Genomic DNA, 20,030 nt, shown 5'->3' on the forward strand with positions numbered 1-20,030 from the left:
ATTACCCTCAGGAAATGGTGACTGACAGGGATGCAGAAGAGAGAAGTAAAACAAGGTGAACTGAAGGCAGCTTCTTTCCACAAGCAACGAGGCTCTTATCTCCTTTTTGTCACTATTTCTGATTGTGTTACTGGCTGTGGATCTCAAAGCCTAGCCAGTTCCCTGATCTCACCATGGCCTGACGACCAGGGTCTAACCAGTTTATGTGCTTTCTAGGACAGTTTGGAATTTGGGGATGAGGGGTATCACTTTGTCCTCTTACACACTGGAGCGAAGGAGAGAAAGAAACAGAAAGAAAAAAGAGACTAGGAGGAAAAAGAGGGCTGCGTCCGGGGTCATCCCAGATTTTCAGGTTCGCACTACCCGTCCAGGCCTGGTTGAGCCCTGGTAAATGTATGACCAGCGTCTTGATGGTTGCCGGTACCTCACTCCTTGATGGAGTCCTCACACCAGAACAGGCAGCCCTGCCTAGCTCAGGCAGGACGCGGATGCCGAGAGCTGTTAGGCACAATACGGCCGCCAGAGGGCGCGAGCGCCTCAAGTCCACGCGCGATGGCGTCGACCCAACCAGGAAGGAAAGGTGGTCGGCCTCCGAGAGGTGGTGGGCCCCGCCTCGGCCGCGAGCTGCCGGCCTCCGCGCACTGCGTGCCCGCCCTTCCATTCTCATCCGCCCGAGGGCCCCACCCCGATTTGTGCTTGACAGGGTGACCTCGACGCCCGGGCAGAGTCTGAGGGCGTTCTCAGCTCCACTCGCTCCTCGCCGCCCCAAACTCGCTCCGAGCCGGAGGCCTGCGGGGAGGCGCGGGCCGGGTTTTCCGAGAGGGACGCCCGGAGGGGCAGGCCCGGGGTCAGGCCGCAGGCAGGCGCCGCGCTCCGGCATCCGGCCGCCTCGTAACAATGGCCCGAGGGGCTGCGAACGCTGTGGCGAGCGCGGAGGAGCAGGGGCGCCGGGACGCTGGAAGCCCCGCCCCTCGGCCGGCTCCTTGACAACGCGGGCCCGACCGCGCAGCCTGCTCCCCGCCCCTCGGCGCCCCGCACCAGGCGGGGCCGGGGCTAGATCGCCGCCGCCGCTGCTGCAGCTGCAGCTGCTGCTCTGCAAAGAGGGGCCCGGGGCCGGGCTGGGGTGCCCTCTCTCCCACGTTCTTCCGCCGCTATGAGCCAGGGAAGTCCGGGGGACTGGGCCCCCCTCTATCCCACCCCCGGACCCCCGGCGCCCCCCAACCCCTTCGTGCATGAGTTACACCTCTCCCGCCTCCAGAGGGTTAAGGTAAGGTATGGGCGGGGGGCGTCGGGAGGACTCGTGGGGATAGAAAAAGGAGGCCTTTTGGAGCCTTGATACAGATGGGGATCCGAAAAGGGGTCGGTGAGAGGCTAGCGGGGCGGGAGTCAGGGGGTGCGCACGTGGGGGCGGCAGGGGGTGGTCGAGGAGTCCTGGGGAGGACGCGGGCTTGGGCGACAGACAAGCTGAAGGTGTGTGAGAACTGACTAGGTGAGGATGGAGGATTGCAGGGGACCCACGGGTAGGGGAGGTGGAGGACGCGGGAGACTGCGGATTACATCCTGCGGAGGCCGATGGGCTAGGATGGAGGTAGAGGCCACGGATGGGGGGGGCGGGCAGGGGCGTGCTGAGTGCTTCTAGGAGGCTCTGACTTGGAAGAGGTTTCTGGGCCCGGAGCCTGAACCCCCGTGCTCTTCCAGCAACCCCTCCTTTCCACTACCCACCCCACCCCCCATGCACTGCAGCACCTCCCGCTGGGGTGGGGGTAGGGAGGTGGAGAGGGGGGTTGGCTACAGGAAGTGGAGGGCTGCGCCGGCCTGGGGAGGCTGGGGAGTGGTATGAGAAGGGAGTGTCCGAGGTTTCTGTTGCCTTCACCTCCCCTGAGGCCGGCTCCTGGGGCTCGGTTTGTTTACCTGCACTCTCCCCAGGGCAGCCCATGGAGTCACCCTGGCTCCTGGCAACCCCTACCCTGTGGAGTAGGGCCGATCTCTTTTCTCGCCTTTCCCCCAGTACTGGGGAAGTGCTCCTGGGCAGAACTAGAGAATGGCCTGGGTCTGAAAAGTAGACCTCTCTGTGTTTCCCAACCCTCTGCCTCCCAGACCCGAAGTGGACAGGACGATGCACCTGGTTTCTGTTAGACGTAGGAGCTATTTATGGAAGGTGGTGGTGGGAGGAGGAACCATCTCTAGCCTACCCTACATCAAGCACAGTGCTGGGCGCTTTCACACTAGTTATCCTTGAATCCTCTCAACAGTCTTTCAGTTTTGTTGGTGTGATGGGCACCAGCTGAAAGACGAGAAAGTGAGGCCCCTGATCCCATTCATCTTTTATCCTCTTTCCCTCATTGGTGTCTTCATCCCACCTTGGGTTCCAGTCCCATCTCCTGTTCCCACACAACTCGTCTCCTGGTATACGGGGGTGATGGTCCTCTGCTCCTGGGTCCATTCTTGTGGGAGAGGGGAAGCCTGGAGGGAGCATCTCAACCCTGAAGTGGCCTCCTCTCCCACCCTCTGCAGTTCTGCCTCCTGGGGGCACTGCTGGCCCCCATCCGAGTGCTTCTGGCCTTTATCGTCCTCTTTCTCCTCTGGCCCTTTGCCTGGCTGCAAGTAGCTGGTCTTACTGAGGAGCAGCTTCAGGAGCCGATTACAGGATGGAGAAAGTAAGTGAGGAACCAGCCCCCAGAGACCCAGCTTCTCATTCCTCTTCCTTGCTATCCATTCTGCTCCCTCTTGAAGGAGAGGAGGAGGGAGGGTTCTGAAGCTCTCCTGCCCAGCCTGGGTAGGTGAGATGAGTCAGCCAGGCCCAGTCCCTGGTACCCAGGACCTCAACTCTAAATTTTGCACCCTGATATGTCCCAAAGTAACCAGAGACTTTAGCCCCTTTGCCAGGTAATAGAGGGCAAAAGAAGGACACCTGCTTTCCTGGGTGTCTGAGCCTGGGGGGTGAGTGAAGGTCAGGATCACGGTCTCCGCTGATGCCCAGCCTTGCCTTGCAGGACCGTGTGCCACAACGGGGTGCTGGGCCTCAGCCGCCTGCTCTTTTTCCTGCTCGGTTTCCTCCGGATTCGAGTTCGGGGCCAGCGGGCCTCCCGCCTTCAAGCTCCCGTCCTGGTTGCTGCCCCTCACTCTACGTTCTTTGACCCCATTGTTCTGTTGCCCTGTGACCTGCCCAAGGTGGTGTCTCGAGCTGAGAACCTTTCTGTTCCTGTCATTGGAGGTGAGAGATTAAGAGGAGTGAAGAAGGGAGATGACCACTCTGGGTGAAAGAGACAGGAATCAGAGACTCTGGAGAGAACTGGCCCCAAGGGGGGAGGGAGAAGTTAGAGGGGATATTGCCTGATGCTGGCAAATGAAATGCAAATTAACACCATTTGTGAAAAGCAACCTCTTCGACTCTCAGCTCTGTGCTTAGAAGAGAGCAGGGAGCTCTGGTCAGTTCCCTAAAAGGGATAACACACCAGGAAAGGAGGGTCCCCAGGGCAAAGAGATAACCGGGAAGCATCTCCTACTGTTGAGGAAGGGAAGGAGGCAGGTGTTACTACCCCTGGGGAAGAACCAAGTGACTCCTTGTATCCTCTCCGGACCCCAGCCCTTCTTCGCTTCAACCAAGCCATCCTAGTGTCCAGGCATGACCCGGCTTCTCGGCGCAGGGTGGTGGAGGAGGTCCGAAGGCGGGCTACCTCAGGAGGCAAGTGGCCCCAGGTGGGTAAAAGGGTCTTTAAACCTCCTCGCCTTTTATGTCCTCCTGAAGAGGCTTCTTTTTCCTCTCGTCCCCTTCCACCCACCGCATTCTGGTCTCTTGATTTTTTTTTTTTTTTACCCAGGTACTATTCTTTCCTGAGGGCACCTGTTCCAACAAGAAGGCTTTGCTTAAATTCAAACCAGGTGAATAAAACAGCAGTGGATGGTAGGGCTGTAGGAAAAAGGAGCCCAGGATTTGGAGAGGGACTCTGGAATAACCCAAGAAGTGGAGGGGTGGGGGGGTGGGAGGAAGACGGGGAGCCTCCTAGCTGACACTGAAGAGTCTCCGTGAGTCAGAGAAAATTATAAATGAAATGGAGCAAGCCCAGATCTCATTGTAGAGTTGATCCAGATGCCTATACTTCATGCCCTCTAGCTACCTCCATTCTCTAACCTCTGCCTGGGGGGTGGGGGTGGAAACGGGATCTAGGAGCCTTCATCGCGGGGGTGCCTGTGCAGCCTGTCCTCATCCGCTACCCCAACAGTCTGGTGAGTCTTAGTTCGAGAGGGGGGAGGGGGAGCACAAGTCCACCCTGAATGGGAATCAGTGAAAACCCCTAGTGCCACCATGGGATGTGCATGTGGGGTGGGTCAGGGTCAGGGTCAGGGCCTCTGCTCCAAAAGGATTGGCCAGTTCCGGGGAAGAAAAATAATGCCTTTCTCCCCTCACCTCTGCTTACCACATAGGATACCACCAGCTGGGCATGGAGGGGCCCTGGAGTGTGAGTAGTGGTGTTCTTGGGGTGAGGGTGGGAAGTGGGGTCCCACAGAATTCCTGGTGCATCTTCCGCCCTCCAGACAAGGTGAATAGTCCTTCTTCGTCCTGGGACTGAGAGAACTCTAGCGAAGGGGATGCCCCTGTCCCTCTGTTTTGTTCCCATCTCCTGCTATAATCTGGAAGTGCCTTTAAGCTGTCCCACCTAATCATTCCTGCTGTAATCATAGAGACTTCTGACTTACTTTCCTAGCTTTTCTCGCTCGGTGGTCCGCACCACCCAGCTTGCCTCTTTTCCTCTGCCTGTTACTGAAAACCCTCGCCTGCACGTCTTCCCCTGGCCTAGACCTGCAGCATTCTCTCTCTTATCCTGCCGCCTTTCTGGCCCCTCTGCCTCCTGGCTGTATACTCATCCAGCTGACTGTATGGCTAGTGGTTTATTCTTACATCGGTGGACAGCACTTTGCCACTCCATCCTTGGGGTGCGGGGAGCCCATGGTTAGAGATTGCTGAGCCTCTGAGGTCTCTTTTCTCTTAGACTCAAAGTCCTCTGGCTCACAGCCTCTCAGCCCTGCAGCATCGTGGATGTGGAGGTATGACCCCCGTGGGTTGGGTGGGAGAGTGGGCATCTGCTGAGCCCGGAAGCTTTGCGGAAAGAGGGTGGAAGTGGTCGCCCCTAGGTTTGAGGTCCTGATGAGAGGTCTGTGTGTGTGTGTTTCAGTTCCTCCCTGTGTACCGCCCCAGCCCGGAGGAAAGCAGGGACCCCACCCTCTATGCCAACAACGTCCAGAGGGTTATGGCACAGTAAGTGTCCCACAGGGTATTTCCTAGAACAGATATACAGGGCAGAGGGACCACAGGAGGGGAAGGAGGGCTGGGGTTTTGAGGCACACATGTGGGGAGGGGAATGGCTAGGGCAGGGGGAAGGGCTATTGGACAGCTGAGGTGGGGGAGGGGAGAGTGAAGGGGGCCTGATCTCTCTGTAGTCGGCAGGCCAGAATCAGTAATGAACCCACAGGCGAGTATTCTGCCTCATTTCCCCTGCTTTCCATCCCTCTTCATCCTGTAGGGCCCTGGGCATTCCAGCCACCGAGTGTGAGTTTGTAGGGAGCTTGCCGGTGATTGTGGTGGGCCGGCTGAAGGTGGCCTTGGAGCCGCAGCTCTGGGAACTGGGAAGGGTGCTTCGGAAGGCTGGGTAAGTGACCTTGAAGATGAGGGTGTGGGCAAGAGAAAAAAAGAAGAAGAAAGAGAACGGGTAGGAGGAAGAAGAGTCTTGAAAAAGAAAAAAAGAAAAAGTGGGAAGACAGAGGAATTTTTTAAAAGATAATGGGGTAAAAGGAAGGAGGAAAAAAGAAAGATACGTAATAACCCCAGTGACAAAAGTAGGATTGGCTCTCCGGGGACTATGAGTCAGAGTACATCTTAGAAAAACACCACACGTACCCGCACTGAGGCCAGGATCCTGCTGGGTGATGCGTCCAGAAGGAAACTGAGTCAGCTCTGCACCTTCGACAATTCCCTTGTAGGCTGTCCCCTGGCTGTGTGGACACTGAGGCAGAGCCAGGCCGGAGTCGAATGATCAGCCAGGAAGAGTTTGCCAGGCAGCTACAGCTCTCTGACCCCCAGATGGTGGCTGGTGCCTTTAGCTACTTCCAGCAGGTAAAGGGGCTGGGATGCTCGAGATTTAAGTACAGTATCCGAGGGGCCGTGTGGATGGCCAATATGGAGTCTGGGCTGGACGCTTTAACAGCTATTGTTCGATGGACATCTTCTGAGGTCTGCTGGGAGATTCATTTTTTATATAGAGAGTGTCCAGTGCATTGAACAGCAATGTTTTACTCATTGTGGAGAAGAACAATTGAGAAATGATGGTCAATGAGGTCCATAAATTTCTGAGGCATTTTGGAGATCGGCAGAGATGGGGATCATATGACCTTGTGGGGCACTGGGGGAGGGTTAGGTGGGAAGGTGACATACACAGAGGAGACAACATTGGACAGGTTAGACAGTTAAGGGTTTGAGACCCAGAAGTATGTGTAATACTTGGGCAGATTTTTAAAACATATCCCAGAGCTTCTCTGGGGGATTCCTGAACCTTCTCAAGAATCTTGGTGAGCTGTATATTTCCTGGGATTTAACCAGGTTGTCTTGTCCAATTATAATAACCCCAGAAGGTTCATAATGTTTATGAGCAACTCCCAGTGGTCCCAAGGACTTCTTTTTGACCTAAGATGCAGACCGTGGTTCTCAACATCCTCTCAGAGAACAGAGAGTGATCCAGGTGTGCTGAGTCCTTGGACTGGGGCAGACAGTCCCTGAAAGGAGCTTCCCATCATAGCCTGTAGAAGAACAGAACCAAAACCCAGGTGCCCCAGTCCCACATAGATCTGACACAGCAGGTATCCTCAGGGAGTTTTTTGGTAAGGAATTATGCCAGTGGCCCCCTGTTAGTTTGTTGGACCCATTCTCCCACATAGGCCAAGTCAGAAGAGAACCAGTTTTTCCAGCTTGGGGTCCAGAATGCCCTGATAGTATATCAGAAACTTGATGGTAACTTCAGCATACCTGAGGGATTCCATCGTTCCTAGGAGATCCCTTTATAGGAGAGCTTTGTCACCAGGCAAACCCATGCCCCGAGAGGACTGTCCGAGATCCCGGAGAGTTTAGGGCTCACGGTTCTGAGGGAAGTGGACACAGGCAGGGGTCCCCCCCAGGCCTGACGAGAAGAGGGAGGAGCTGAGATCCAGAGCAGGAAGGGGCACACGGGGTTGGTCCCTGCATCGCCCTGGTTTATCTTCCACCCTCCAGGATGCCAGGGGTTTGGTGGACTTCCGAGACGTGGCCCTTGCGTTGGCGGCTCTGGATGGGGGCAGGAGCCTGGAGGAGCTGACTCGCCTGGCCTTTGAGGTATCAGGACGTTGGGGTGGGAGGCACGTGGAGGCTGTGCTCACCCTGCCTGGAGGCCTGTGCGGTGTACAGTCTCAGGTGCCTCCGGACGGTAGGCGCTCGGTGTCCCAGGGCCACGCTGTCTGAACCGCAGAGCCCCAGCGTCTCTGCCGAGGCCTCGCTGGCAACAGGAAGAAGGCAGCAGCCGTGACGATTATATTTCGAAAGGGCCCGGGGTGGGAGGTGGGGGGCAGGAGGCCTGGGCTCCACACTCTTGGAAGAGGAGGAGCCTGTCAGACAGACATGGGGGGCGACGGCACGAGGAGAGAGCTTGACTTGCGTCCCTTTCCCTCCCAGCTCTTTGCCGAGGAGAAAGAGAAGCAAGCCGAGGAGAAAGAGAAGCAAGCCGAGGAGAAAGAGAAGCAAGCCGAGGGGCCCGGCCGCCTGCTGTACAAAGACGGCTTCAGCACCATCCTGCACCTGCTGCTGGGCTCGCCCCACCCTGCTGCCAGGACCTTGCACGCCGAGCTGTGCCAGGCAGGAGCCCGCCAGGGCCTCTCCCTCTGTGAGTCATGGCCTCCCAGGCCCCTCGCGGGCACTCGGAGCGCCCCCGGCACTGGGCTGGGAGGGAACAGGACCGGCAGCCAGCCTGTGGGAACAGGACGTCCGAGGGGCAAGGCTGGGAGGAACCAGCTGGGGAGGCAGAGGATGTCAACTTGGATTTGAGACAGTGAGGCTGAGATGCGAGGAACAGGACATACCAGTTCTGAGAAGAGGGTTGGGGACCACTTCCTCTCCTCTTCAGGTCTTTACTTTCCCGTCTCGCTCTTGCCATGCAGGTGAGTTCCAGGACTTCTCCGTTCACCACCCGCTCCACGGGAAGCTCTTCGGCACCTACCTGCGCCCCTCGCAGACACCAAACGCCTCCTCCCCAGACAGCGTCCCTGCTCTGGCCAACGGGGCCGTGCAGGCCCCCAAGCAGAAGGGCGACTGAGCACCTCGACCTCCCCAGCTCGCACCCGCCCACAGACTCAGGGCAGCGCCAGAGGCCAACCCTGGCCCTCAAGCCCGTCTCTGTCCTGCTTGACTTTTTGTTATCGTTGTTGGTTTTTTTAAGTTGGTTTTCATTTTTTGTTCGTTTGGTCTTATTTTGTAAGAAACTATTTTATATATAAATATATATCTATATCTATTTAAAAAAAACAACGAAGCTCAGTCACATTGGCGGTATCATTAGCTGGGAAGGAAAGGGACTCATGATTGCAGACCGCCCATGGGAAGATCCCAAAGGTTCTCAAGGTCAGTCCTCTTGGCCACAGCCAATGAGTCCTCGTCACTTCCAGACGGAGCATGCAGATCTCGTATCCTCCCTCCTGTTGTCATACCCTCTAACAGGCCTCCTCACAAACCTCTTTTCAGCTTATTCCCTCTTGTTCTGTCCTCATTAGAGGTTAAAAAATAGCTAATTACCATTTCATGTTTAATAAGCCTACTGAGATTGGTTTCCACCCGCCATAGTAGGGACAGAGACCTGTGTTAGGAACTAACCGTCCTGCCTGCAGCCCAGGGGGTTTCTGCCGTAGGATGAATTGGGGACATATAAGTCCCTTCTGTCCAGCTGCTTTTCAAGGAAGAAGAAAAGGCCCCCCCCAAAGAAGGTGCTGTGTCTAGGCACAATTATGGAAATTAGTTAGATTTAGAAAACAGTTACCTATCCCAGAAATCTGACAGGTTAAAAAGAAGGGCTTTTCCATCTATGGACTTTTAAAGAGAAACAGATACTGGTAGGATATCCAGAGAAGCCCTCCGAACACCACATCCAGGCTTCTGATGAGGGAGGAATAAAGTAATCATGGGGGACCCTCAGCGCCAGGGCTTATCAGAGGGCCTAGAAGAGGCTGGAAAGTCACCTGGACCCATCAAATCCGAGGCCGCCCTCACCTCCTTTCTTCTTTTCAGCATCTTACCACATCTAGAGCAAAGACATGATACAAAGGGGCACACTGAAAGCATTTTCCAACAACAAAATCTTTATTTTTTTTTTTTCCCCATACAACTTCCAAAGGTACTCCCCCCAACCTCTCACCAAGGGGACCACCTCTAGCCTAGCCCTTTCCCACGCTTGCCACTTTTGCAGAACAACAAAACAACTTAGGGCTGAGAACAACAGTTGGTGTGTCCCCAGGGTGAGATCTACTCTGGGCCCCCCAGTTGCAGGGACTGGCAGGTGGGACAGGATGGTCCCGCTGCCCCCTACTGGGTACGACATCGTTTCTTCCTCCTGCCTGTGAGGAAACCATCACGCCTTCTTTTACGAGGCTGTGCGGCCCGAACCACTCCCAGAGGCAGGGGTTTCTTCCCAGGTGCCCCAAGTTCAGCTCCCTGGAAGGGCCTCTTTTCAGCAGGGGCTGGGCCTCCAACTAGAGCTCGCTTCCCAGACTTGGCAACAGGATACGGAGGCTGGCTGAGGCCTCTTGCCTCAGCAACGAGGGAGTGGGATGCTCTCTGGGCCCCCCGACCCCCTGAGGAGAACAGGCCTGAGGCAGGGCGAAAACTGAGGGGAGGCCCCCTTGATGAGAGGCTAAGTTTAGAGGCCAAGAGGTGGGCAAAGTTGGAGAATTCCTCGTCCTCCTCGTCCCCCCACTCCTCGCCTTTGGCCCCATCTGCTGAGCTGCATGTTTCTTTGACAGGAGAGGCTTCTCTCAGAACTAATCTAGGGGAAGTGCTTCTAAGGCCCTGGTGGGGAGCCGTTGATTTGGGCGTCCCATGTGCGTAAGACTCTGGATCTCCTGGTAAGGGAGCAAGGTCTTTAGGCTCAGATAAATCAGTATCCTCCCTGCCTTCTCCTTGGGGGTCATAAGAATTAAAACTTAGTGGGCAGGTATCCTTACTGACCCCTAGCTGGAGGCCACCGGCATCCCTAACATCTAGTATGTTGACCTGATCTGTGGCTTCCACCAGGGGAGAAGTGGAATTGCCTCCGCTCCCTGCCTCTGGGCTGGCCTCAGGGAAGGAGGAGGTATCCTGGGTCCCCAGGATAAGGATGTTGCCTTGATTTGCAGGCAGGAGGGTTTCTTCAGAAGCCCCCAGTGTAGAGGCACCAATTCTGCTTTCTAGCAACGGGGGGCAACCTTCAACCCACAGATGCTTGGGATCCCATAGAGTCTCAGGGCTCTGCTCTCTATTTTCTTTAAGGCTTGAGGCCGGGCTGTTGGCCCTCAGAGGTCCTGACGAGCTGCAGTAGCTTCTCTTTTCTAGGGCAGCTGTGGCATCTGTGCCTGCACAGCTAACTATGCTGCTTCCCACATCCCCAGGTGCTGTGTTTTCTCCAGGACCCAGAGAAATGTTGCTTCTGGAGCCCAATGCCTGGCCGCCCTGCTGGTGCTCAGTGACACATTCCCAATCATGGAAGTTCTCTATGACCTCCTCGATCTGTAAGGGCATCTCCAAGCCTACGGCATCCATCTCACTGCTGAGCCAAACTCCCGGACTGAGGGAGGCCCCGTCCCCGCCCCTATCCCCACCTGCTCTAGGGGAAGGGTTCTGGTCGTAACTCTGAACCGTGGGAGGACCTCTGTCGTCTCCCCACATGGCCCCTGAAGAGCCTTCCTGGGGCACTGCTAATGGCTCCGTCTCCTGGGGAGCCACTCCAAGACCCCCTATCTGTCGTTCAGTCTGCAGCCCCAGGGCCTGCTTTTCTGACCCCTGTCCTTGCAGAGGAGCCAGCTCTGCAAGTCCAGCATCCAAACTGAGAACTATCTCGAACTGGGGGCCTTCCTGCCAGCAAAGGGGCAGAGCCTCGGAAGTCCTATCACCCACCAGGGAGCACCCGGGGGACTCAGCGCCTCCCAGGTGGCCATCCTGAAGTGGGGCTATCTGGTTTGTAACCTTCCCAGACCCTCTTCTCTCTATACGTAAGGGCCCTTGCGTTCCCTGTGGAGCTGCAAGTTCTAGCTGCAGGTCCCAGCCACTGGGGGATGGCAGAGTGTTCCCATCCCTGCACATCCCCCTCAGGCCATCTAAGTCCTGCTCCTGCCCAGCAGGCACTTCTCTTGCCCGCTTTCCCAGAGAAGCAGACTTTCCAGCCACCCAAAGCCCAGGTGAGGGCCGAGGCCGCCCAGCCCCATCTTCATCCTCATCAGAAACAGAAGGACGCGAGTCCAATAGAGCTCCACTGCAGCTTGGAGGTGCCTCTGCGTCCTCCTCCTCTTCCAAGGGCAGGAGTCGCTGCTGGACCAGCTAGAAGGAGAATGGACAGATATTGTTCTATATGTGGTTGTGAGAAGGGGTGGCGGGCTGGGTGTTGGGTAGATGATACTTGGGCAGGGCAGGGAACGCAAGCAAGTGGCTTAAGTAACGGCCTCAAAGCCAGATAACCACAGCTCTTCTTTTCCACCTTCTTGGGTCTTATTCCCATGCTTTGAGCCCTTATGCTTCCCGTTTCCACGGTCCCTTGCCTACTTGTTCTGCACCCAAAGCTGACTGCTGAAGCTGTTTGTCTCTAGGAGCCATACCATCCAAGACAGTGTAGGGTTAGGTAAAGCCACGGGAGCCTCTCATTCTGATAGTCTCTACCTCCCAGGTTTACCTGGACAAGACCGAGTCCTTCTTGTTCCAGCTCCTCAGTTAAGGCCAAGGGATCCCTCTGTTGTTCTGGGGACAGCAGATCTGCCAAAAATTGAGGGTGAATGACGGCCTCCACCTGGGGAAATGGAAGGAAAAGTGATGGGAGTTCTTGACAGGAGATAACGGGAGCCAAGAGGCTCTAGAGAAGCAGCCATGCACCTCCCTACTCACCACCCTCTCCCTGGGCTTTTAGAAAACACCAGCTTCACGCATCCACGTGTGTGCACCCATGCACACATATTCCTCAGCACGGAAGACAGTCGAGTCGCCCACTGCCTCGGGCAGAACCCTAGATTTTTGATTCCCTGGAGTTCCCACCCCAGGATCTGCTAGAAACCAGACACCCAGGGCCAGCCCACCTTGGAGACAAAGGCCTCCTGAGAACACAGTTCATCGATGTAACTCAGGAGATCCGCATCTGGATACATCCCTTCCTCCTGCCGCTGCTGCTCCTCCTCTTCCTGTTTTCCATCCGACTCCTCGGTGGCCGGGTGGCTCGCCAGCAGCCCTTCCATGATGTCGGTGTACTCCTTCGCCGCCTCTGGTGGGATCTCCTTGGGTGCCTCAGGAGCCGGAGGCCTCTGGGTCTTGCGCTGCCGCCGGCGGGGCCCCCGCGCCTTGGAGGCCGCCTTCTTGGGAATGTACACTGAGGGGTGAAGCAGGAAGGAGAAATGGGAAGCGGCACCGAGGCCTCGGCTTCTGCCTCTCACCCGCATTTGTAACGGCAACCTGGGCACGTTGAGACGGTTCCAGACTGGAGCAGGCAGACCTGACACACGGTACCAGCCAGGGGAGGATATTTAGGAGCTGGAGGGTCTGAGAGAGAATCTGGATGAGGAATCTCAGAACCCCTGAAACTCCAAAGAGCCCCCTGATCCAGCCCCCATGTGCCTCAATTACAGTCTCTGAGAGAGAGTAGTTGGTTTACTTAGCCAAGATCAATACCTAGTTTGGGACAAAGGGAACCTGAGAACTCAGTCTCCTATGTATGTCCTGTTTGGAACATCAAATGCCCCTGCCTGGAGGGAAACTGGTAGAAGCACAGGCAATGCCTCCCCTGATCCGTGACTGGTTTCTGCACACCTCCCTTTGAGCTTCTGGCCCACGGTTCCTGTTGGAATTGGGCGGCCTTACCTGCCTGCTGGCAAACCTCGGGGGCTGGGGTCCCTGGAGGATGAAGCTTCAGAGGGGCTTCAGGAGGCACGCCCTGGGACCCATTCATTAGCTGTGTGTTCTGAACCTGCATCTCCTCCGCGGCCTCAAACTCCATGAACCTGCAGAGGGTGCCGAAGGCCCAGGCAGTGCTGAGAAGACCAAGATCCATTCGAAAACCAGACACAAGACCCCGGGGTATCTACTCACAGAGGGCCGAATAACAGTTCTGGGGAAAACTCACAAGGTCTCCACATAGCCCCCCTACCTACAATCGTCACTTAGGAAGCTTGTTAAGAAAACAATCTAGAGCTTGTAAGCTTCACAGGACAGAGCCATGCATGGCTTTTTCATACGCTGTCTCACCCAGCATTGGTGAGGGTATACAGCAGCGATTAATACAGGTTTGTTGAATTCAGTCAGGCCTATGCCACAACCTGGCAAGATCCCACACGTGGGCCGCTCCTCAAGGCCTCCTCTGCCCCTGCCTACAACCATAAAGGATGCCTGAAATCCCAAAGCAGGGCCTGGGTTGCAATTTAAGGCAGGTTCCCAGCAAGAAGCAGCGCTGAGATCCAGGAGTCCTGAGGCTGGGACTGGGGTCCTGGAAGGGTAAATCTAGGAGGTATGGGTCCAGATTTGGGGGAGAAAGTGATAGTTAAGCTTGGAGGGAAGGGTTCATTTTCCTGAGTTACTTTTTTAACCGAGGAGATTATCATGGAGAAATGGGGGATATGAACCAGAAGACCACTCTGGGCATCCAGGACCTTGCCCTGACAAACCTCTTCAAGAACCAGCCCCTCCCTAAGATGACGGGCTAAACTCTTTCCAGAGGAGTGGTGGCCCCAAGGTCTGCATCAGTAGTCACTTGCTACCTGGTCAGCGAGACAGGAAAGAACCTGCCTAGTAGGGCTTACCTCCTCATTGCTAGGTTCCCTTCAGCATGGACTTTTGACACCAACCGGGCTCCAATCCCATCCTAAGAGCTTCAATATCAAGGCCCCTATACAACTCAAGGTCTGGAGAAGGGAGAGCTTCCAAGAGGAGATAGGATAGAAAAGCCCAAGAGTCAAGATGGTGGAAGAAGCAGTGAGGATCCAGGAGACCCTATGCTAGTCTACACCTCTCCTCCAGCATCCCTTATAGTAACCATCCACAGCCCAGACCCAAGCCTCTCTTACCTGCTCCCACCCCTCAGCCACGCAGCCCCCCTGGGGAGGATGAGGGTTGGTGGGACTCACTTTTCTGCCATCTCATAAAAGATCATCCGGTCAAAGTTGCTGGTACGTTCCCACTCCTGCACAGCCCTTGGCAGTCCCTCCTCCATGGTCATAGTGGGCTTCCGCCGGGCCGGGGAACGAAGCACTGGGCTAAAACCCCCATTGGGTCAGTCACAGTCTACAAGTGTACCCCCCCTCCCACCTGCCCTGACACCCACCTCAGTGCACACCCCCGGCCCCTCATCAGATCAAACATGCCCCACAGTCCCTGTCACATCCCACTGCTGATTAGATCCCAGACCCCCAACCTCACATCCATCCATTCACCACACTGGCCTTTCTTCCCACTGAAATTTACAAACCTCGCACAAAATCAGACTGTTTGTCTCCCCACCCTTTAAAATCAACTACCCTGAATTCTCACAGTGCTGTCCTCAACAAAACATGAGGAAGAAAGCGCTCATGTTACTCAATTAATGGGATTCATTGTAAAGTAGGCTGAACCCTGCCCAATGGCTCTTACATTTTTAAAAAGGCACTCCCTAACCCAAATGAATCTAATTAAAGGCTGTGTGGTGTTTTTATTTGTTGGTTTTTAAGTGTTTTTTTGCCTCTGGGATACCCGTCACAGGCAAATATCAATACTCTTTGAGCTCTTTATGATGCATTTTTGCCTTTCTGACTTCCCATGAGTCCTCAATCATTATTGTGTAGAATCACCTGGGGAAGCTTGTTATAACCATGGATGCCAGCGCCCCAGAATCCCAGTTCTGAGCGTCTTACCAGCCTCCCGGGTGACTGTGGCAGAGGGTCTGGACTGCACTTTGGGGGAGACCCTGCCCAGAGCCCCTGAACGTGGAGAACAGAAATAGGCCAGGAGTTAGCAATTCAGCCTGCCAGCCTCCAAGAGAGAACCCAGAGCTGTCTGCAGAAAGCGGGAAGTCGGTACGGTGATCTACACCAAGGACTTTGGGGGAGCCTTTTGATTTATTCACTCCAGAGTCAGGATGGAAGGGGGGGATTCCTTTAGGGGTTCAGCCACTGGAGGAACAACAGGTACAGTTGGTTTTTTTTTTTTAAGTCCAGTAAGATGTGGCATGCGTTATACGGTGGTTTACACAAAATGCTGAGAGTACAGTGCAGTTGAGAGAGACGGAGGGTCTTGGTGGGAAGAAAATTCCCCAGATGGTCAATGACTTTGCTTTATAAACATAACAGCCTATGACCCTGGGCTCCCAGGCCAAGCATCCGCTCACACAGACATTTTGGCCCTTTGTGAGTTCTTCTCCTCTTCTAGATTGCCTTTTAATAATAACAATAGCAGGTACCACTTAATGAAGCATTCTCTGTGCCAGGCGCTCTGCTGAGCATTTCACATACATTAACTCATTTCATCTTTTCAGCAACGTTCTGAGGTGGGTATAATCATCCCCTTTCTAGATGAGAAAACTGAGGGCAAAGAGAGTAAATGCCAGGGCCCAGGATGACAAATCTAGTGAGTGGTGGGGCCTTGGTCCTCGACCACTAAGCAAGCTCTACCGTCTCCCTATTTCAACTTGAATTCTCCTGAATAAAACAGGGGGCAGTGTGGGGGATTCTCTGGCAGTCCAATGGTTAGGACTCGGTGCTTTCACTGCCATGGGCCCGGGTTCGATCCCTGGTTGAGAAAATAAGATCCCGCAAGCCGCGAAGCGTGGCCAAAACAACAAAAACAAAAATCGGGGGGCGGTAGAGAGGGTGGCACACAAGCTCCTCAGCCCGGCCGCGCGCCATCCTCCCCTCCCAGTGCTCCTCATCCTGGCCAGTTTGGACAGCTCAACTCCATGCCAAAAGGTAGTAAAATAGAACGGGAGGGCCCTGGCACTCGGTATCAGAGACCCGAGTTCCAATCACTGCTCTGAGCTGCAGTCTTCTCATCCGTAAATGAGGATGACCATAAAAATGCCTGCCTGAACTCACAGGGTTGTGAAGATCACTTGAGAGGAGACACCTGAAAGCTCGTTATCATCTGGCACGTGGGTAAAGAGGCTTGTTATGGTTGTGGCCCTCGTCGTTATTATTTTTATTATCATAGCATCTCCAGCACCCTCATCACCTGCCCTCAAGTATTCCTAACTAGCCTAACCTCTTTTGTCCATCCCCAAATCCTCCTTATTTAAAAGCCTCTAGAATAATGAATCTCAGGTCTCTCCACTTACATAAGAAAGCAGGAAAGGGCCTCTGCATCAGGACTTTGGGATAAGTGCCTCCTTGCCAACGCTCTGTAGCGCTGCCAGCATTGGAAATTCTCATAAACACCCTTGGAGGTATAAGAGAGGTCATCCACTGAGGGCTTGGATTGGGCAGCCGCAGGACCTCCTTGCCCAGTTGCCCCATGCGGCCCTGGCGAAGCCTTTTCCGGGGGCACGATGGGGGCCAGTTGGGCAGCTGGTAATGGAGCCTGAGTAGGAAGGCCTGGGAGGCCCTCCTGGCTCACCCCAACTGCCTTCGGGGGCAGAAGGGTCTTCACATTAGAGGCTGTCAGGAATCCGGGGGCAGGACTCTCAGGGCCCCCGAAGGGAGCGCCTGAGGCAGTCCTGTTGAGGGCGGCCTGAGTAAGGATAAAGTTCTGAGTTTGGGAGGGCTCAGCTGGCCCTCCTTCTGTCTTGACTTTGACAGTGACCTTGCCAGCTCCAGCTCCACTGGGGCCAGGGCCCCCATCCCCTGTCACCAACAATGGGCTGGGGAAAGCAGAGAGCACCAGAGGGTTGCCTGCAGAGAGTGCTGAAGGCATGGGGTGCTGCAAGGGCGGCCCCCAGGGTGGTTGGTCTGATGGGCCAGGACCAGGCTGTGGGAAGGGAAGTGCAGTGAAAGGAGACAGGGCAGCGCCAGGTTTCAGGGTCATGTCGTGTCCTGGCAATGGCGACGCTGCAGAGACAAAGAAAACGAGGGGCTGGAGAAGGAGAAGAGGAGACCAGAAGCTAGGTCATCTGAGTTCCACTCTAGTCCCTGAAGAATCAGAGCCCTGATTCTCAACAGGTGAGGGAGGGGGGACATGTATAGTTTGCAAATGTCCCCCAAGTATTTCTGATGTCCCTTACTCCCTGCTGAGAATTAGTGCGCTAGGGAAGCAAGCTGCAAGGACCCTTAGGCCCACGAGTTCATACCCCATAACACATGTCACCCAGCATACGGGTACATTCCAAACACCCTCACACCACCTGGATTCTGCTCTCAGCTGCTCTGTGGTCCCTGCCACCAGACGCAGAAGCACTGTTCCCAGGAAGGGGGTGTGTGTGCATTAGATGTTTTGTTCCCAGGAATTTTGTTACATAACAGCCAGGAATGACTAGAGATAAGAGCCAGGAAATGGGTAAGGGGAAGGCGGTGTGGGGAGGAGGTTTCCAGAGCTTTAAGGAGATGCGGGACCTATTAAAACGTTATCTGCTTGGAACACCTAATATCAGAAATTTAGGGTCCACTTTTGAACAAGGCACTGACAATGAAGTCTGAAACACAGTTCAGGGGCTATGTGGACTCTAGTCAAAGACACCAGGGATAAATACATAAAACGTGTACTTAATTAATCAGGATGTGTATCTCCTAGGACTTTATTTTTTTATGTTTTTTTTTATTTTTTAAGACGTTGGGGGTAGGAGTTTATTAATTAATTAATTAATTAATTTTTGCTGTGTTGGGTCTTCATTTCTGTGCCAGGGCTTTCTCTAGTTGTGGCAAGCGGGGGCCACTCTTCATCGCGGTGCGTGGGCCTCTCACTATCGCGGCCTCTCTTGTTGCGGAGCACAGGCTCCTGAAGCGCAGGCTCAGTAGTTGTGGCTCATGGGCCTAGCCGCTCCGCGGCATGTGAGATCCTCCCAGACCAGGGCTCGAACCCGTGTACCCTGCATTAGCAGGCAGATTCTCAACCACTGTGCCACCAGGGAAGCCCAGGACTTTTAATAATAGTAGCAGAAGATCATCTGCCTAATTTCATGCTACTCTCCTCCCCCTCTTATAAAGAATATTCCACTGGTAAACTAACAACATTCAGCTTCCGCTGCTTCCTGATCATGAAGGAGACATGGAATACGAGCAAACCCTTCACCTCAACCACAGAGCAGAGGGCCAGGAATACTCCCCGAAGTATGGAACACAGTGAAATGGGTCTGAAGGCCTGAGTTCCACAAAAGGTAGAAAGACACAGCATCTCAGGGAAGCCCCAGTTCTCATCCCTGCTGGAGTGACCCACTTCCCCTGGCCCTGGGAAAGCAAGGAAAACTGCTCCCTGAACTAGAAGAGAAGCCCTCGCTGGGGCTGCAAGGAGCCAAGAGGCTCTAAGCAGAGGCACTTACAGCACCTTCTGGTCTAGCTTCCGAGAGGACATTTCTCTACAGACTTGGCAACAGATGACCCCACTGAACAGTTTTCTAGCAAAGGCTTCCACTCGCCCCCACCCGATAAGAGCGAGAGCAGCCCCAGCTCAGTTCTCTCAGGGTAAAATTCTAGAGCAGCCTCCAATTGCCTAAAGAAGACACCAGAACTTGGGTCTTCCCTTTGAAACCCTCTGTGTCCCTCGTAACACACACCCCTGCCCATGCCACACAAACACATGTTGAAGGAATCCCTCTTCCAGAGAAGTAAGTTGCTAACTACCATCCCTTCTCTCTACTCAGCACTTTCCTCGGAGGCACTTTGATCTGCCACCCAGGGGGCCCTCTTCCTTCCCCAACCCATAGTCTTAATGGCACGATCTCCTTCCCCAGCCTCCCCAAGTGTGATGCCTTTGACGGGGTCTAGTGTTCTCACATCCCTCGAGGTCAGCCCAGAGAGCTGGTCCCCACGTAAAGTGTCAAGTTTTGAATCTCCAAGGGGGGAGCAGGTGGCAGGGACCTTCCCCCCACCTGCAGACTCACCTCCATCGGAAGACATCCTCTCAAGTTTGGGCACTAACCGCGGCTGTCTGGAAGCCTCCAGAATGAGACAGGCAGGTACAGGACCCAGAGAGTAACCTGGCTCCAGTAGATACACAAGGATCCAAGGAAGGGAGGGTAAAGATCAGATCAAAACAGAACTAGAATCTAGGACTCAAGGCATTCTGCAGTGGGGGAGGGGAGGGGGAATATAGGGTGAGGTTAGGGAGATATTCCATGAAGGGCTCTGGTATGTAGGCAGTAACCAGGAATTCCCTCCAAACCAGAGTATGGCAACCCAATTGTTGTGCATCTCTTTAGGACAACTTGCAAATTCTTTCTCAGATTCCCAACCGCATAGTTTTACATCCCTGTTCCCTATACAATTCTTTACCAATATATCTAGTTTTGTGCCTTTCAATTACACCCAGTTCTGGTACCTGACTTCCTATTAATAGCAGGTTGTGGCGAACTCTTGACAATTCAATGTTGGCTGTATTTTCTAAACCAAATTCAGAGTACCTAGTCTGTATATTTAAGGATCAAGGGAACAGAATGCTTGAAATTAGGGTTGTCTCAGAAGATCAAGGGTGTTGAATTACTGTATGCATATCATTTCCTTGGAAAGCTGTCCTGCAGTTCCCAAATAAACCACTACCATCAGCTCTGCAGTCCATAGAAGGCTTAGCCTTACCCTTGGCTGAAAAGCCTCCCTCACTTTATCAAAAACTGCCAGTCAGCCTAAAATTTCAAGACCAAAATGTCCTTCTTTTCATCTGTTAAATTATTTTTGTTGTTTTAAAT

The 20,030-nt window shown here is 54.4% G+C and overlaps 2 protein-coding genes across 3 annotated transcripts; one reads left to right on the plus strand and one right to left on the minus strand.

The window, feature by feature from the left end:
- The first annotated feature begins 576 nt into the window (after positions 1 to 576).
- On the plus strand, positions 577 to 8,545 carry LPCAT4 (lysophosphatidylcholine acyltransferase 4). Of its 2 annotated transcripts, none has more exons than XM_067741987.1 (14): positions 577 to 1,267; positions 2,515 to 2,657; positions 2,994 to 3,214; positions 3,587 to 3,699; positions 3,822 to 3,882; positions 4,169 to 4,227; positions 4,426 to 4,460; positions 4,992 to 5,046; positions 5,175 to 5,257; positions 5,523 to 5,648; positions 5,980 to 6,112; positions 7,262 to 7,360; positions 7,697 to 7,904; positions 8,179 to 8,545. In XM_067741987.1, the coding sequence occupies exons 1-14, from the start codon at positions 1,154 to 1,156 to the stop codon at positions 8,331 to 8,333; spliced, it is 1,605 nt and encodes a 534-aa protein (XP_067598088.1). In that variant the 5' UTR covers positions 577 to 1,153; the 3' UTR covers positions 8,334 to 8,545. The 2 variants fall into 2 exon arrangements, with proteins under 2 accessions (XP_067598088.1, XP_067598092.1); XM_067741991.1 differs by having other exon boundaries at positions 578 to 1,267; positions 7,718 to 7,904.
- An 821-nt stretch (positions 8,546 to 9,366) lies between these two features.
- NUTM1 (NUT midline carcinoma family member 1) lies at positions 9,367 to 19,260 on the minus strand. Its single transcript, XM_067742004.1, has 7 exons — positions 19,230 to 19,260; positions 16,536 to 17,244; positions 14,359 to 14,487; positions 13,100 to 13,239; positions 12,325 to 12,611; positions 11,928 to 12,041; positions 9,367 to 11,578 (listed from the first exon to the last, which is right to left on the minus strand). Exons 1-7 carry the CDS (start codon positions 19,243 to 19,245, stop codon positions 9,593 to 9,595), a joined length of 3,381 nt encoding a protein of 1,126 aa, XP_067598105.1. The 5' UTR covers positions 19,246 to 19,260; the 3' UTR covers positions 9,367 to 9,592.
- Between the last annotated feature and the right edge of the window lie 770 nt (positions 19,261 to 20,030).

This window comes from Pseudorca crassidens, chromosome 1 (assembly GCF_039906515.1).
Source record: "Pseudorca crassidens isolate mPseCra1 chromosome 1, mPseCra1.hap1, whole genome shotgun sequence".
Lineage (NCBI taxonomy): Eukaryota > Metazoa > Chordata > Mammalia > Artiodactyla > Delphinidae > Pseudorca > Pseudorca crassidens.